Genomic DNA, 18,404 nt, shown 5'->3' with positions numbered 1-18,404 from the left:
GCATAAATGAAGAAGTTATGCCAAAAAATCTCATATCTGAACATACAGTTGTATGGTGGATATAGGTTATAGCGACCCGATCTTCGCCATTTTCACCGAAAGTATTCTTTTGAAAATGAGTGACCACAGTGCAAAATTTCATGTGCCTAGCTACTTAAATGGAGGAGTTATAACGAAAAATCTTATATCTGAACAATCAGTTGTATGAGAGCTATAGGTTATAGTAACTCGATCTTTGTAATTTTCACTCTGAATTTTCTGTTGATAATAGGTGGAAGTATTGAACAATTTCATGTTCTAGCTGCATAAATGGAGAAGTTATAACGAAAAATCTCATATCTGAACAATCAGTTGTATGGGAGCTATATGTTATAGTGGTCCGATTCTTCCGGATCCGACAAATGATTAATACATTATAAAAATACACCCACCTACCAAATTTGATCCGGATATCTCGAAAACTGAGAGACTAGATTGCATACAAACAGACGGACAGACAGACAGACAGGCAGACAGACAGACTGACAGACAGACGGACAGACGGACAGACGGACATGGCTAAATCGACTCAACTCGCCGTTCTGATCATTTAGGTATGCATTTTAATGGGTCTATCTCTTCCTATTCTGGTACTTACAAACATCGGACCAAAGTTATAATACCATTTCATGCTCATGAAAGGTATAAAAATCAACTAAATTTTTATGGGCTGCGAAACTTCATTTTCAAAATTTTTATAAAAAAGTCTGAATAGAAAGTTGTGAATTTGTATGCAAATTTATTGCATTTTCCCGAGTTTTGCACAAAGTTTGGACATTTTATTTTTATGTTTTCTGATGTATTTAGTATAAACTGTATTTTTATAAGGAACAATAAAGGTACATGCATTGTGAAAAATTCTCTGTGCTTTAGTTGTGATAAATTGTTTTGTTTTGCTGGTGTACGTTGTAATGATCTCATGTTTTTATGTTTTTGTTTTTGTTTGTCAAAATAAAATTTCACTATATCCTTTCGTACGTAATTTTTGTCGAAACGAAAGGGAAGGGAGCGAGAGGCCTTTCCCACCCTTAAGTGTCCCGGTATGGCAACAGAGATATCTGGCAGCCCTAAATGACATGGATATAGTGTAGCGAAATAAAATGCAGTGGCAACGTTGGCGTTCGTATGGACACCGAGACTCCAGCTCTAAAAGTATTCAACTCGGAACTCGCTGGTTGTAGCAGAAGAAGAGGGAAGCTCTTACTGCGATAGAAGGACAAAGTGGATAAGGACTTGGCTTCGACTGGCGTTCATTGCTCTCGCTTAGGCGGTTGCAGCGCCAAATAAGAAGAAGAATACAACTTCTAGCAATTTTTTATTGATTCATTTTTTTTGTTCTTCTTGATATGGAAATATTGTGCTTTTGAGATTGAAAACCTCGAAATATTTTATTGCATTAGTAGGTATTTTCTAGCGATTAGTAGATACTTCCTAGCAATTTCACTTGAAAAAAATTAAAAATGACTGAAAATATGACAAGAAGAGGTAAAAACTTCAGGTATTTTAGATATTCTGCAAACGCCAACTTATGTGCAAATACCGCAATCCACATCAACTGTGTTCGTAATATGTACATATATTTCTAGTTTATACAAATCCTTACCAATTGGTCTTAAATATCGCTGTCTGTTATTATTTTTAAATTTGGTTCATATGTACTTTGTTTTTCATTTGTTTCACTTTGATTTTGATGCACGCTTTTGTGAACGCTTTTTACGCGCATTTTCGAATTGTAAACAACACCAACGTGTCTGAGCGGTGCTGATTTTGTTGGTACATGCTTAGTCTTTCATGTAAGAATTGCATTGAATTTTATATGTACATATGTATGTATGCGCCAGCATTCGTGTAGAAATTAATTCAATTGCTGCGAAGCCTCTAAATTTAGGGATTTTCTCACAGCAACTCTGTTAAAACTTAAACAATCTTGCCGCGATTCTCAGCGTCAGTTCAAATGAACGAATGGTAAAACTCTTCGAAGGTGAACTAGAATTGCCTGCGATTGCATGATTTGGTGTAAAGTTGGACTCTTGCTGATGGGAGAGTTTTTCAAAAGTGTTGCAATATCTTTTGTGTTTTTTCCTCGTTAAAGCGTTCTTCATTGAAAAATAAATAAAAATAGTTTAGCTTTCGATACTTAATATGTCAAACTACTTTCCACACTACTTTTTGCTAGTTAAACTATATAGTTTTGAAAGCTGCGAGCGAGTTCAGTAATTAACTAAATAGTTAACTATTTTTTAGAATAATAAATAGTACCATGTGAACGAGCTTTGAGCGGAGTGCGTATCGAGCCCTAACCGCCAAAAAAACGTAAGCGACATTTTTTTTAAATTTTTTTTTGATGCAGAAACACATCTTGATGCTCTACACTATGAAAAGTGAACGTAAAACCACTACTGAAAAGTGTTTATTTTTCAACCAAAATCTGTGTGAATATACGCATAAGATGTTCAAGATTTGAGTTTTGAACCCGAGATGATTAAAACATACACATTAAATGTTTAAATTGCAAACATTTTGAACGTAAAAATAGATTTTCTACTAATAATACCCATTAAGTGCCCATATTGGATTAATTTTAAACATTTGATGTGTAAATTTGCACTACGCGACAAATCTGGTATGTAAGGATAAACAGGAATTGTTTAATTTTATTAACACGGTGTGCAAAGTTGCACAAATTAGGAGAGGAAACTGGTTACCTCTCTTTATATGTGTAACTTTAAACCAAAATTTTTTAGAGAAAATTTTAAAAATTTTACATATATGTAAACTGTATAATTGCGAGCACTAATGGTTTAAAACTCAACAAAAAAATTGAAATTTGTTCTACTCCACACATATGGTTAGTAAAAGTAAACAAGCAGTGTTTAATATATTTTTCACCAAAATTCTACTTCACATACTAATTTTCATAGTTTTTGCATTTTGCGAAAATGCCTTTATACAAGAAGGGGCGTGGTTATAGTCCGATTTCGCGCATTTTCAATAGCAACCTACCTTTAAGGGCAACCTACATACCAAATTTCGTTGAGATATCGAGTACGGACGGACGGACAGACAGACATGGCTTCTTCTTCTTCTTATTTGGCGCTGTAACCGCCTAAGCGATTTTGGCCGAGTCCAAAACAGCACGCCAGTCATTTCTCTTCTGTGCTAACTGACGCCAATTGAAAATGCCAAGTGAAGCCAAGTCCTTCTCCACCTGGTCTTTCCAACGCAGAGGAGGCCTTCCTCTTCCTCTGTTACCAGCATCGCGGCCCGCGTTGAATATTTTCAGAGCAGGAGCGTTTCTGTCCATCCGAACGACATGGCCAAGCCAGCGGAGCCGCTGAATTTTAATTCGCTGCACTATGTCTATATCGTTGTAAAGCTCATACAGCTCATCGTTAAATCGTCTGCGATATTCGCCATCACCAACGCGTAAAGGTCCGTAAATCTTTCGCAGAATCTTTCTCTCGAAAACTCCAAGAGCCGCCTCATCAGATGCTTTCATTGTCCATGCTTCCGCGCCATACACCAGCACAGGCATGATGAGTGACTTATAGAGTGTGATCTTTGTACTTTGATCTTTACTTCTCAATTGCCTACTCAGCCCAAAGTAGCACTTGTTGGCAAGAGTGATTCTCCGTTGGATTTCAAGGCTGACATTATTATTGGTGTTAATGCTGGTTCCCAAATAAACGAAGTCGTCTACTTTTTCAAACTTGTAACTGTCAACAGTGACGTGGGTGCCAAGACGCGTATGCTCTGACTGTTTGTGTGCTGACAGGAGATACTTCGTTTTGTTCTCGTTCACCACCAGACCCATTCGCTTTGCTTCTCTATCCAATCCCGAGAAGGCAGAACAGACGTAGCCCTTGTTTTTACCGATGATATCGATGTCGTCGGCATACGCCAGCAATTGTACGCTCTTATAAAGTATTGTGCCTGAGCGGTTCAGTTCTGCGGCTCTTATTATCTTCTCCAACATAAGATTAAAGAAATCACACGAAAGGGGGTCCCCTTGTCTGAAACCTCGTTTGGTATCAAACGGCTCGGAGAGGTCCTTCCCTATTCTGACGGAGCTGGTGGTATTGCTCAACGTCATTTTACACAGCCGTATTAGTTTCGCGGGGATACCAAATTCAGACATCGCGGCATAAAGGCAACTTCTTTTCGTGCTGTCGAAAGCGGCTTTGAAATCGACAAATAGATGGTGTGTGTCGATCCTATTCTCGCGGGTCTTTTCCAAGATTTGGCGTATTGTGAATACCTGATCTATGGTGGATTTTCCAGGCCTAAAGCCACACTGATAAGGTCCAATCAGCTCGTTGACGGTGGGCTTCAGTCTTTCGCACAATACGCTCGATAAGACCTTGTAACCTATGCTTAGAAGGCTAATTCCGCGGTAGTTGGCGCGTATGGCGGGGTCGCCTTTCTTGTGGATTGGGCAGAGCACACTTAAATTCCAGTCGCCGGGCATGCGTTCATCTGACCATATTCTGCATACGAGCTGATGCATGCACCTCATAAGCTCCTCGCCGCCGTACTTGAATAGCTCGGCTGGCAGGCCGTCAGCTCCAGCAGCTTTGTTGTTTTTCAGCCGCGTAATCGCTATTCGTACCTCGTCATAGTCAGGCGGTGGGGCAGCTACTCCATCATCATCGACTGGGGACTCGGGTTCGTCTTCCTCACTACTTTCAGCGCTGCTACCATTCAGTAGGTTATAAAAGTGTTCCCTCCACAATTTAAGTATATTCTGGACATCGGTCACTAGGTCGCCATTGTTGTTCTTACAGGAGTTCGCCCCGGTCTTGAAACCTTCCGTAAGTCGCCTAACCCTCTGGTATAATTTTCGGGCGTTCTTCCTGTCGGCCAGCATCTCAAGCTCTTCGCACTCACGTATTTCGGCCTCTCTCTTCTTATTGCGGCAAATACGTCTCGCTTCCTTCTTCAGTTCCCTATAACGGTCCCACATGGCTCGCGTTGCGCCCGATCGCAGCGTGGCCCTGTAGGCGGCATCTTTTTTCTCTGCGGCTTCTTGACATTCCTCATCGTACCAGTTGTTCTTTCGGGCTCGCTGAAATCCAACTACTTCTTCGGCGGCGGTACTTAATGATCGGGAAATGTGGTTCCACTGCTCGCGTACGTCGGATTGTTGAAGAGTGCTCTCAGAGAGCAGGTGTGTGAGTCGAGTGGCGAATAAATTGGCCGTCTGTTGTGATTGCAGCTTTTCGACGTTAAGCTTTCCTTGCATTGTTGGGCGCACATTTTTTGCTGCACAGAGGCGGGTGCGTATCTTGGCTACAACAAGATAGTGGTCCGAGTCGATGTTTGGCCCTCGGAGTGTACGTATGTCCAAAACGCTTGAAGCATGCCTTCCGTCTATCACAACATGATCGATTTGGTTTCTCGTTTTTCGATCTGGAGACAGCCATGTAGCTTGGTGGATGTTCTTATGCTGGAACCTAGTACTACATATTACCATATTTCGGGCCCCGGCGAAGTCGATCAGCCTCAGTCCGTTATCGGACGTTTCGTCGTGGAGGCTGAATTTTCCGACAGTGGCGCCAAAGATCCCTTCCTTGCCCACCTTGGCATTAAAATCGCCAAGCACGATTTTGACATGGTGTCGGGGGCAGCGCTCATATGTACGTTCCAAGCGCTCATAGAAGAGATCCTTGGACGCCTCATCCTTCTCTTCCGTCGGGGCATGGGCGCAGATGAGCGAGATGTTGAAGAATCTAGCTTTGATGCGGATTGTGGCTAGACGTTCGTCCACCGGGGTGAACGCCAGTACTCGGCGACGGAGTCTCTCTCCTACCACGAATCCAACACCGAATTTGCGCTCCTTTACGTGGCAACTGTAGTAGACGTCGCAAGGCTTCACGCTTACTTTACCTTGCCCCGTCCATCGCATTTCTTGGATGGCGGTGATGTCAGCCTTTGTCTTCCCGAGGACATCAACCAGCCGGGCAGAGGCACCTTCCCCATTAAGGGTCCGGATATTCCAGGTGCATACCCTTAAATCATAGTCCTTTATACGTTTGCCGTGGTCGTCATCAGAAAAAGGGGGTCTCATCCGAGGCTGTTTGCTTCTTTTCATTGGGCGGGGTTTTAACGTGGCGGGACCCAAACCCAGCGCACGCGAAGTTTTACGCCTTCTCACTTTAGCTCGCTCCCAAACGGGTGTTTGGTTGCTACCCAGAGGATACGTGGATATAAATATCCGGACGTTGTGAGCTGCGATTTGAACCGTACGCACAAGAATCGCTTCTGGCCACTCCCAGGTGAATGGTAGTCAAAAGTTTTCCACTTCTGCGCACGGAACCATCCTCCAGACATGGCTTAATCGATATAAATTTTCATTCCGATCATTTATATATACATTTGACTATATCTGTCTCGATTCCTTTAGGCTGTTACAAACAACCGTTATGCGAACAAAGTTATAATACCCTGTGCACAAGTGCGCTCGAGTATAACAAAAGTCCAATGCCAAAGTAGGATATACGAGTTGTATACACTATAGAAATTATAAAATTTTAGTTGAATTAATAAGTACACCCTAAGGATTTCACAATTCATTAAAATATTACTATTTTTCAAAAGTGCCAAACGGCCCTGGATATGGGTCTTTGTGTAGTTTACGTTTTTGTACCAGTTCCATTCGAGGCGTTAATTGTTGTAGAAGTGTTGTTTAATATGATTTTTAATATCGAATGGAATTAGTTAACCACCTGCAAAACTGCAAAAATTATGTGCGAAACCAATGGAAGCAAGGAAGGAGCTTACGAATTCGAGAAGTTAGAGGACATCTCAAAAGTATAGCTAAAAACTCACATGAAATTCCGAAAAGGCGTTGGCATCCTTTGTAAAAAAACGAGCTCCAACTGGAACGCTAAGGAACTATCGGTCTATGAGCGGCTCAACGCCGGCCAGATTAACATAACCTAACATTTTTGTAGGTAAATTAAGAAATTCAGGCTTTAAATTGAAATAAGGAAAACATTTCGAAAATATTGCCACGGTATATAACTAAAGAGGGATTTGTACAGTTAGGCAGTCACAGGATGGTGTTGTCTAGAAATCTTTGTCGAGAATGAGTTCAGCTCGATAAAAAATTTCCAAGCAACACCACTCTGTTACTGTGGAAAAGTACAAATCTGTACAAATTTGCAAATCGTGTGATCGCTGTTTTTGTGTTTGTATTTTTTTTGTTCATTCAAAAAACTAAATTCAAACTTTTTAATAAAACAACGAGTTAAACATGACCCTTTTAGACCTCTCTGTCTTCAAGGGATAACTTTTTTTTTTAACAAAAATGTGGAAAAATGAGCATTTAGGCTATAGTGCAACGTGAAAACGGCTCTAAGAAACACAATATGTTTTGCGAAATAAAAAAAATATTTGTTATACTACTTAGTAATCCATCATACTTGAGATATATTTCGCAATTATTGCCAATAATATGTATCAGCGAAAATTTGGGATTTATTAAGTTCGCTACTTAAGTCTTTCAATTTAGCGAGTCATTCAATTACCTCAACGATTTTTTTTTTAATTTCGGCAAATGTTATTGTCAAATTTATTGCAAAATTTGCAGTGATGTTACACTTAAAATCATTAAAGCACATTATTATTTTTTTTTCAATGGAAGCGCTCATTTTTAATAAGGTCACCAGGGCTTTGCAACAAATATTGAATCAAATGCATTCGTTGAGCACCATCATTTGGAGTCCTCAGTGAGAGAAGAGCATTGGCGAATTCTGAGCCATTTTAAAATATGCTATGCAGTTGTTTTTTGTATTTAATGTTTGCTTTGCACTATTAATTGTAGTTGCCTGATGTTGCAGTGTTCGCATCTATCAAAAGCCCCAAAGCGGATTTCAGCGATTGCTTTTTCAAGCGCGTTTGTCTTTGGCGTTTGAATTGCATGTTTTTGTCTTTTACTTTTTTCACTGTTTTCGAGTTTGAATTTGATTTTGATTTTGCTACTTCTGCTTTTTAAATTCTTGTTAGTTGCGCTTCAGCTGTTGCTGTTGTGTCTTAATAGATGTTGGCGGTGATGATGATGATGCTTTTTGGATTTTGCGCACTCATCGCTCACAGCGCATCGCTCGGTGTTGTACGCTTGGCGACTATGCTGAACATATTGGAGGTATAAAATAATATTGTTTGCGCGATTTTTTTAACTTTCGCATCTCGACTAGCGGCAGAGTCACACGTGTTAACGCGCATTCGTTCATTTCCTTCCTTTTGGCACAGTCGCGATAATTACAGGTGTAGGCGTGTTAATTGGAAAGTGCGTATGAGGGAAATATGTATTTAGTTTATTTATTCAAGTGTTTCCAATAATAAAATATGTGTATCTAGAATACATTACAAAATGAAGAGATTATTCTTCGTGTAAAATAAGAAAATACTATAAATGTTCAAAAAGGCTACGCAAATAAATAGTTGACATAATAAATATCAATATAGTGAAAGATTTTAATGGATAAAACCAAACGAACAAAGATATTCCACCTTATACGAAAAAAACATAATTTAATTCTACACAATTATTTAGTTTCCGGTAATAACGTTCTTAAAAACAATTTTTAAAATTGTCGTGCACTTCAAATTTAAATTTAAATATGTGCAGAGTAGACAACCCAACAAAAAAGTTTTTAATACATAGCAGAAATATAAATTGAATTCAAAATTAAAAAAAAAAAAACAATATTAAAATTTGTTAATACAAATCCACAAATAAAAGGAAAATTGCTACATATTAAGACTAAGACCAAAAGAAATTGTAAAAATGACTTCGACTTTTTAAGTCTCAAGTATTTAGATATAAGGGCGATTTTTCACAAAATTTGTATGCAAAGATATATGTACATAAATTGCCTCCATTACGTATTCCTAGATACTACATAGTATATGTACAGTTATCCACATAGATTCAAACTTTGAAGATTTTTTAAAATTATTCGTGGTTCACAAGTAAATCCCGGCTATTTATTGCGGCGTTTCGGCAATTTGTATGCATATACATAATACGTGCATAGATAAATTGTGTTTTATTTTTCCTCTCATTTTCCTTGTTCTGGTCGTTGTAGATAACTGAATTGCATTCAAAACAAATTACGTATACGCTCCATGCTACATTTTGCGTAGTTGAAATACAAGTACATAGCCCAGTATTAGCATAAACACTAACTGCACGATGGCTATGAAAACAAAATCAACACCACCAACAACAGAGATGACTCAGAAGCAACAAAAAGAACAAAACTCCACAAAATATTCACATCGGCGGCATCTTCATTTGGATACATCGCTGCTACAGCTACACGCCGTTGCAATTTCGACGTTTTTTATTATTTTCGGATTACTTTGTGCTGCGATTTGTGTCAGTGGGGTAAGTGTACTTTAAATAAGCGAGCAAATATATGAACATGTGCAATACTTGCATATATCTACATATGTAAATATATGTACATGAGTATATACATACATATACTCACGTACATGTTTCAACCAATTGTTGCATGCAACTAGCCATACCACCCTACGCTCTTGCAGTTTCGGCGCATTATAGCGTCTCTTGGCTTTGGCGTGCATTCATGTGAAAGTGAGGGCGCGCATCCATCGCCATCGCAATGCTATTTCAGCAGATCAGCACATCACAATCACCTTCCACATCCACTTTTTGCCATCATCTGCTCTGCGCCTATCCGTCCCTTTGTGATGATCAAAATTATGTACGTGTGTTTGTTTGTATTAAAGTAGGTCTGCCAACGCCGTCAGTATTATAGGTTTGTTGCGGTGTGTGCCTGTTTCTATTTGCCAATCACCTCTTCATGTTGATTGCAACGATTTACTATTTTTATTCCACCGTGCAACTTCAATTTAGCGCAATTGATCGAATGAGCGAACAACATTCACGATTTCAATTTGATTTCATTGTGTTCCCAACATTTTCCCTGATCAAATGAAAATAACAAGCAATATACATACATACATATGTATGAAACGATGAGCACTTGCAGTCGGCTTCATACAATTTGATCCGCTTGTGGTGTCTGTCTGCGGTTTGATGAAGGCCATTTAATGAATTATCTAGCAATATTATTTGATTTTAATGACACTTAGTGTATATGGTTTTATACTCGGCATCGATAACTAATATATCACTTAAAATTGTAGACTCCAAAGGCCGTTTTACAGTCAGTACCAAGAATATATGGAAAAATTTTTTTTAAAAATTTTGATATGCATACTAGAGTGGTTCAAAACTTTTTTTTTTTTTGGAAATTCATAAACGCTACCTCAAATTATTGTTATTTGTGATAAAAAAAAAGAGAAACGTGTTTTTTTATTTTGAAATAAAAAGTTTTCTTAGAGGTCGCGCTGGTCGGTTTTTTATAAAAACGCTGATGTTCTCAATTTTTTTATTTTCCTGACATGTTAAAATGCAGCTAAAATTTTGTTTTTCACATATAATTACTCTGATATTATTGGGGAACATTCCCTTAATTACATACCTGTCTTGGACAGTTAGAATGGGCCTAGTGCCCGAAAATATGCTCTCGAAAGAGACTAGTAAAATTAAAACGTTGATACCGAACGATTTACGCATTGTCATGAGTTGGAACTTGTTACCAGGGTGCTTCTGGGGTTGCTAATTATATATGAAGTTTTATGAACGTAGGATAACGATAACCCGTGCCGGCTTTTAGTTGAAGTTTTAGTTAATAATTTGAATTAATCGTGCATGAAAGCTTTAGAAATGCGAAAAAATTCGATATCTTTCCCATATTTTAGCGCATTTCTAGTGAATCCACATCTTTAAATTTTTAATAGGACGCTAAGATTTTTACCAAGGACATCGAAAAAAATTAATTAATCCAAAATATCCTTTGAAATTAATTATATACTACTTATATTAATACGTTTTAAACGAAAAATCTTCAAAATGCATTTAAAATTTAAAATCTCGACGGATACTATTTTTCAAAGGACATTTTTGACATGTTCCATAGGATAATTGAAAACAAAAGTTTAATTTAATCTCGGTTTGAATTTTTCTTTTAATTGATACCCATATATCCATGTTTTATGTAAATTTTTGGAAATATATTATAATTTATGGTCCTTTGGAAAAAATCCTGACTACCTGGTAAAAACCTAAAAACGCAGATTTACTAAATATTATGCCCTAATACTGTATGGGGTATAGTAATACCGCCTTATATAGAAGTAAAACAAAGAATATTCTGATAACTTTGACTGCAAGTCGGCACGGGTTGCCGTGGTCCGAATTGCATAACATTTTATTTGGATAGTTTTTAGGACAAAACCAATAAAATGAGTATTAGGGATGTTAATTTTTCTGCTTTCTCCGATCCCGGGATTTTCGGGATGGCGTTGTCAGAATCCCTTGATCCCGGGATTAGTCCAACAAAGGTTGGAAATAAAACAAATTTTGCCTTATTTCCCATTGCTTATTTGTGCTATTTGTAACAAAAACAGTTTACTGACCAGAAGCAAAAAACTTTGTTGTGTAGGAAAAGAGTCGTATTTAATAACTGCTCAGCAGATTGGACATAGCCCCTTTTCATGAATTTTATCTGCATGCTTTTTTAAATGTGTTGAAAACATTGCTGGAAAACCTTAAAATGTTTGCATGGAACCATGGCGCAATAAACAGATGAAGTTATAAACAGCTTTCTCGCTTTATTTTCTGTCATCCGGTCGCCTTATAGTCAAATTTTAAAGGCAGTTCTTCAAATAAGACAGTGTCAAGATCTTTCTTCTCGCTCTAATTACTTCACCTGGTATAATTCCGCCATGGCATGGAAGAAACTAAAGTTGCCGTTCCTGTTCGCAGCATATAACACAGATAATATTGTTTTGAGTTTTATCTTCAGTTAAAATCTCTGCATTATCATCACTTGTTTCACCATATCCGAAATGTGGATTTCGTTTACGAAGACGAAGCGAACATGCGGTACGAAATAGTGATGTAAAAATATGTAAAATTTTACCTACTCTCAGACTTCTAAATTTGAACGTATGCTCGGTACAAGCACGTGGGATGAATGGCGCAATAAACAGATGAATTATTAAAACAGCTTTCTCGCTTTATTTCCTGACATTCGGCTATCGGACGCGAGGGCGACGTCGAACGCAGTGAAAGTTGGTCTTATTGTTCAACGAGAAATGAAATAAAGCAAATTTGTGCTATTTCACATTCAACTGGGAAATAACACAAATTTGCGTTATTACCGTTTGTGTTATTTCACCCCCCTGCTCTCCTACCATGAAATAAATAATAATAAATGGGTTTGAAACCTACTTTTTTATTTAAAGTGGCGTTTTTATTTTTCCTCTCTGACTTTGTAATTTCAAAGATATGATTGATTCCAAAAATTGTTAAAAAAGCTCAGTGCAATGTAGAATAAAAATATGGGTAGCAAATGCAATAGGAAATTTCTTTAGAATTTAAAAAATTTAAATTTTTTGGATTCACAAGGACGCATAGGTAATTTTTAAGCTGACAAAGTTAGAAGAAGCAAACTCGAGGACGTTATCGAGTTTATATAAGCCCTAAACATATAATTTTTCCAAAACAAATATTGCGAAATTTCAAGGATAAAATTTTAAAATGACATTTTCAATATTTACCAGCCTTTCTACACTAGAAACTTGAATATGTTTAAATTCTACTGAATTTCCTCATTAATTTTATACCCATACTTCTTTTCTAAGCACATTTTTCTGAATTTTTTATTTCATTTTTAAATTACTGACGTCAGAGTGAAAAACTAAAAACGTAATGTTACTATATTTGCCCCATAGTTTCGCGAATATATTGATATTTGTGTTTAAAATTTACTATCGCGCGGTGTTATATGTATAATGAGCTAGACATTTATAAAGGAATATTAATTATTAAATAAGAAAAAAGAAATATAGCCAATACTGCCATCAGTGTAAACTACAAATCCCGAAAATCCCGGGATTTCTTGCCAAGAATCCCGAGATCTTCGAGACCTTAAAAAGTCCGGGATCCCGGGATTAACATTCTTAGTCGGTATACGTTAAACAAAAACAACTTTGGTTTTTTGGGACAGTCTAATGTACATATATAAGTTGACAGCTTATAAAATTTAATCTTCTAATATTCTATTTTTTTTTAGGAAAAATGGAAAAAGCTGACAAAGTTTTTTTTTTTAGGAAAAACGGACAAAGCTAAACACTTTGCTAAAAATTAAGAATAATGATAATGATTATTTTTAAAATTTAAACGGCCTGTACATACGCAACCAACTCGAATTTTGAAACGAAAATTTTTGAACTTATTCGCTACCTCCGAAAAGTATGAGTCGGTAATCATGCTAGTATAGCTTTTGTCTTTTTTTGAATAATCATTATTCTTAAGTGAAAAAATAAATCTCAATATTAATTATTATCTTTAAACGAAAAAATAAAAATCATATAATGATAATTATTTTTGATCGGAAAAATAAGGATCAAATATTGGGGTGATACACGGAAATTCGTTCCTCAACACATCCCAAAAAAACTTATATGGGCTATTAAGATTCATATTGAAAAGCTCGAAATTTGAATGAAAATTTGTTGAATTTTTCTAAATTTTGTATAAAGCTTTAAACTTCGATTTATATGATTTTGGTTAAAACATGATCAATACTTTTATAAAAAAAATATCAAAATTTTAATTTGAAAACATTTTCAATAGTAAACAAATTAATTTATTAATTATGAACACACGTACATCGCTAATAGGTCATTAATCGTAGTACCTAAGGTTTTAGTAAAAATTAAAATACAGCAACATTCTCTCAAAGCCAATCTCAATTTTCCTTTCATTTGTGTGTGTTTCGAATTATCGTTTGTAGATTTACGTGTTTTTCGCATGGGATATTCTGCAAATGCAATAATTACTCCAAAACTGTCAACGGTGATAATCCAATACGGCAAACAAAGCCAAGTAAACCGAAATTTATGCAGCATTTACACATACACTTTTGAACACATTTGTAAGTTTGTATGTTTGGTTCGTTTCGAAAAAACTGTAGTCAAATGTACTAGTTTTACACTAGGGTATTACGGTTAATTTTGATATAAAAAATTAGACAAGCAATTAATTTTGGTGATAGTAACAGATTGTCGTGTATTAGTTTCGGCCGGTTTTGGGAAATCGCGATTGTAGTTTGGAATGCAATTTCTCAAAAACGGGAAGATAGATTTTCTCCAAAGCCTCGGAAAATATTACTAGTTCACAAAATCCCTAAATTATTTTTCTTTTATTGTTTATTAATAATCAGTTTTGAGTTTATAAAGGATTTTCTTTAAAAACATTTTGTGGTATGCGTTACTTGTCAACTATTTGGCAGCCACTGTGAAATACGACAAACTGAAATACGACAAAGTGTGATACAAAGTGAACGATACTTTTTACTAAATATCTCGGAAACTAAAGGAAATGGTGCGGTATCAGCCCTGCCAGATGTACGGATTTTTCCTTACGGCACGGATTTGCAAGGGAGAAAATGATTGTACGGATTCAACGTACAGATTTTTAGCTTTCCATCAAGATGTACGGATTTTCGTAGTGTCTTTTTCATATTGTAAAAGTTTTCCTTCTGTACACTTATCTCATAGGTTTCTTATATTTCCTGAACCTTCCATTTTTTTAATTAAAAAATGCGTTGTTTTCGTACTTGAGGGACGTATTTATTAAAAGCTTGACTATTTTTGACCCGATTTTAAAAATCAAACATGAGAAGAGGATTTATAGGCCTTTAAAATTACGTATAACATTCTAGTGGTAGACTGCGATTGTTGGGAAGTTTTGTTGCGTAAATTCTAAAGAAAGTCCTAATTTTCTTTATTTTTTTTACAGACTAGGCTAATTCTTGCTGAATGTCTGCTCTCGTTGGGCGCATATATGTATGTAGTACGAATGAATGGAAGTGTACCTATCCATACATATATATGTAAGCATGAATACCTAGATACATATTTGTACACATGCCGGAGTGATTGCACAAATTTGTCTCTTGTTGGAGTGATAATCATCGCCTGCTGAACTCCCACGCAAAGTTGCATCCATCACTACTGCATCACTAATAGCCTCAGTATAAGCAGCAGCAGAAAGCGACAACAACAAAGACAGCAATAATACATAGTACCGAAAAAAGAAAATAAAAGTAAACTTAACCGTAAAGTAACCGCAACAATACGACTACTGCAATAACTCTAAGCACGAAAAAAAGTTTAATAAATAGCGTCAACAATAGTTCATAATAGCAAAGCAAACAAATACAAAAACGAGTAGTTGTACACTACACACCGTGCAACCGGGCCTTAAAGAAGATGCAAGTGATTTTGAAATATTGCAAGGTATTTGCTAATACAATGGCAAGTTGTTGCCACTTTGACGTATTCTTCTGCTTTTCTTTCCTCAGGCAGGGCTGGCGCGTTTTTCTCTGACCACCTTGTCGCTTCACGTGTCTCACCGAATGGCTCGCGTTGCCGAAAGAGGCTTCCATTTGTTGGTGATGGAGTGTTGCAGCCAACTTTGACGCTATTTTCCTACTTATCAATTCATTACTCAATTGGCCTTGATGCAATTTTCTACACGGCAATTAGGCTGTGGTGAGGTAATCGTGGACAATTAAACTCAATTCGATTCATTTACAACTCAATAAATGATGCAGTTCCTTAAGTAAAAAACACTTCACAATAGTGTATGATCAATGATGGAATAATAAATAGATGTCCATCATGTAACAAGCATCGACAGGTATGCTATTACGAGTACTTATATCTTTTTATCTTTCCCAACGTCGCTTAAAATTATCCATGTTTCTATCGAGTCTAAATAAGAGTTCGACGGAAAGGGTATTTTTCGCTCGATCTCCCGGCAGGCAGTGTTGCTGCTTTTAATGAAGGATCTTATGTACAGAAATTTCTTCACTACTTCAAAGCTATAACTGCCAACCGTTACGTGTCTGCCAATAATAGAGGATTACTGTTTGGGGTTTACATTAGTGTGTTCTTTAATGTGTAAATATTTTTTTTTTTGAAATTTAGGCGAGGCACCTGTTCATTCGATTCTCTGCCCTAAGAAACTATTTCAGTAATTTTTGGATTTTTAAGGTAATTTTTAGGGGTCGCTACCAAAAGTTGAATTTTCTTAAAAAAATGCACAAACTTATACTTTTACTTTTATTAAATTTATACATTCACAATGGATATTTAAATTACAAATAAAAGTGACTGTTAATATTTAAAAAATCTATAATCAAGATACCAGAGTTGATTTTTTTTATCAGGATATTTCTTTCTGTACTATTTTACCAAAGATAGCAAGTATTGCTTTTGATCTTCATCAGTTGTTATCAATTTATTATATTCCTCCACGTGGTGTTGTCCATGTTCAGCAATATCATTCACTACCCGCATAGAAATTACGATTTTATTTGCAGGATTAGGGTCATCCTCCCAAGCTTCAACATCTTTATTCAAAAACTGAGATGAGATACCCAGTATCTGGAAAAATCATAGAGTGTTACTATTTAGTCACAAAATCTTCTATGCTTTTGTCATGGATATATTTGAAATCAGTGCGTTTTATTTTTGGACAGTCCTCTAAACCTTCGACTCTTAGTGCCTCTACCATTTCTTTTTTGTCTTGAATTGAAATTTAATTGTCGAAAAATGCAAATGACACTAACTTTTCTAACAAGTACCATAATTGCCCCTGTATTTTTTTTCATGGCGACTTTAACCATTGCTTGGTTTATAACTTTAGAGGACTCAAGGTCTTTTAATAATTGTAGGTCGTTTTTCGGTGCTAAGTATCAGACTGGAGCCGGGAACCAATATTTTATATAAATAATGACTATAATAATGGCAAAATTTCACAACAGGGTTGAAATCTTGAAATTCCTGTCCGTATTTTGTTTGTAAGTCAAATATGAGTGGCATTGTGCTACTATGATAGCACGGCCGAGCAATCATAGCCAACTTATGTACAGTAGTCGAAAAAATTATAGCCGCACCAAATTTTGACAATTTTTAAAATATTATTTTTGTTGTTATTTAATTTCAGTTAGTTTTTTATAGTTCGTTCTTTACCAACATCCGTATAAATACAAGTTTAAAGGCAGTATCACACTTTCGTTATCTTTAGACTACAAAAAAAAAAATTGTCAATTTTTAACCAATAGCCTAATATAACAAGTAAGAAAGTCTAAGTTCGGGCGGAGCCGAACATTAAATACCCGGCGCAAGTATTAAATATATGTTTTTTCACCTTTCCGAAACCTTCCGCTAGATGGTAAGCCGGGGTGTATCAATTTTGAGTAAATTAGCGTCCTTCAATTTCGAAATATTGAAGTTTCAAGCATTTCTGAAATTTACCGTTATATGAGAAGCGGCCGTTATTTCAGTCCGATTTCAATAATTTTCAACGTTTTGCTTATATGTGGCAAGCTCAATAACCACACCGAGTTTGGTACAAATTGGTAGAACGGTTACCGATATACTTATATGTGATCATAAGTGGGCGGTGCCACGCCCATTTTCCAAAATTTTACCATAAACGTATTTCTTGGTAAAGAATTGTTGCAAGCATCAATTTTGAATAAATTAGCTTCAATATTTACTGATTTATCGAAGATTTTGTATTTCTCTAAATTACCGTTATATGGGATGTGGGCGTGGTTATTGTCCGATTTTAAAAAGTTTCAGCGATTTTTTATGCTGTACCAAGGCCAACAACTGTGCCAAGTTTGGAAGAAATTGGTGCAGCGGTTACCAAGATATACACATGTAACCATAAGTGGGCGTGGCTACGCCCATTTTCCAAAAATTTATAATATTCTTATTTTTCGTCTAAAAATTATTGTAAATATCAATTTTGAGTGAATTATCTTCAGTAGTTCCTAAAATATCGAGTTTTCGTATTTCTGGAAATTACCGTTATATGGGAAGTGGGCGTGGTTACAGTCCGATTTCGCCCATTTTCAATACCAACCTACCTTGGATTAAGGGAAACCTATATACCAAATTTCGTTAAGATATCTCAATTTTTGCTCGAGTTATCGTGTACACGGACAGACGGACAGACGGACGGACAGACAGACATGGCTTAATCGATTTCTTTTTTCATCCTGATCATTTATGTATACATTTGTCTATATCTATCTCGATTCGTTTTGGCTGTTACAAACAACCGTTATGTGAACAAAATTAATATACCCTTGTGCACAAGTGCGCTCGGGTATAAAAATTTACAAATCTGTACATATGTACCAATCGAGTGACACTGCCTGAAAAATGTATGCAATTTA

General features: G+C 36.4%; 1 protein-coding gene across 1 annotated transcript in view; it reads left to right on the top strand.

Moving 5' to 3' along the window:
* Positions 1-7,954: 7,954 nt before the first annotated feature.
* Positions 7,955-18,404, top strand: part of LOC118746127 — a 34,376-nt gene continuing 23,926 nt past the window's right edge. Inside the window, exons 1-2 of the mRNA XM_036479913.1 lie at positions 7,955-8,329; positions 9,132-9,433. Of these exons, the coding sequence (XP_036335806.1) occupies positions 9,239-9,433 (195 nt within the window). The 5' untranslated portion in view covers positions 7,955-8,329; positions 9,132-9,238. The remainder of the gene's footprint in view (positions 8,330-9,131; positions 9,434-18,404) is intronic.

The sequence above is a fragment of the Rhagoletis pomonella genome, unplaced genomic scaffold, assembly GCF_013731165.1.
Source record: "Rhagoletis pomonella isolate Grant_MI unplaced genomic scaffold, Rhpom_1.0 Rhpom_scaffold_00010, whole genome shotgun sequence".
NCBI classification, from domain to species: Eukaryota; Metazoa; Arthropoda; class Insecta; order Diptera; family Tephritidae; genus Rhagoletis; species Rhagoletis pomonella.
The sequence above is the reverse complement of the archived record's forward strand: the minus strand, read 5'-3'. Positions and strand labels throughout refer to the sequence as shown.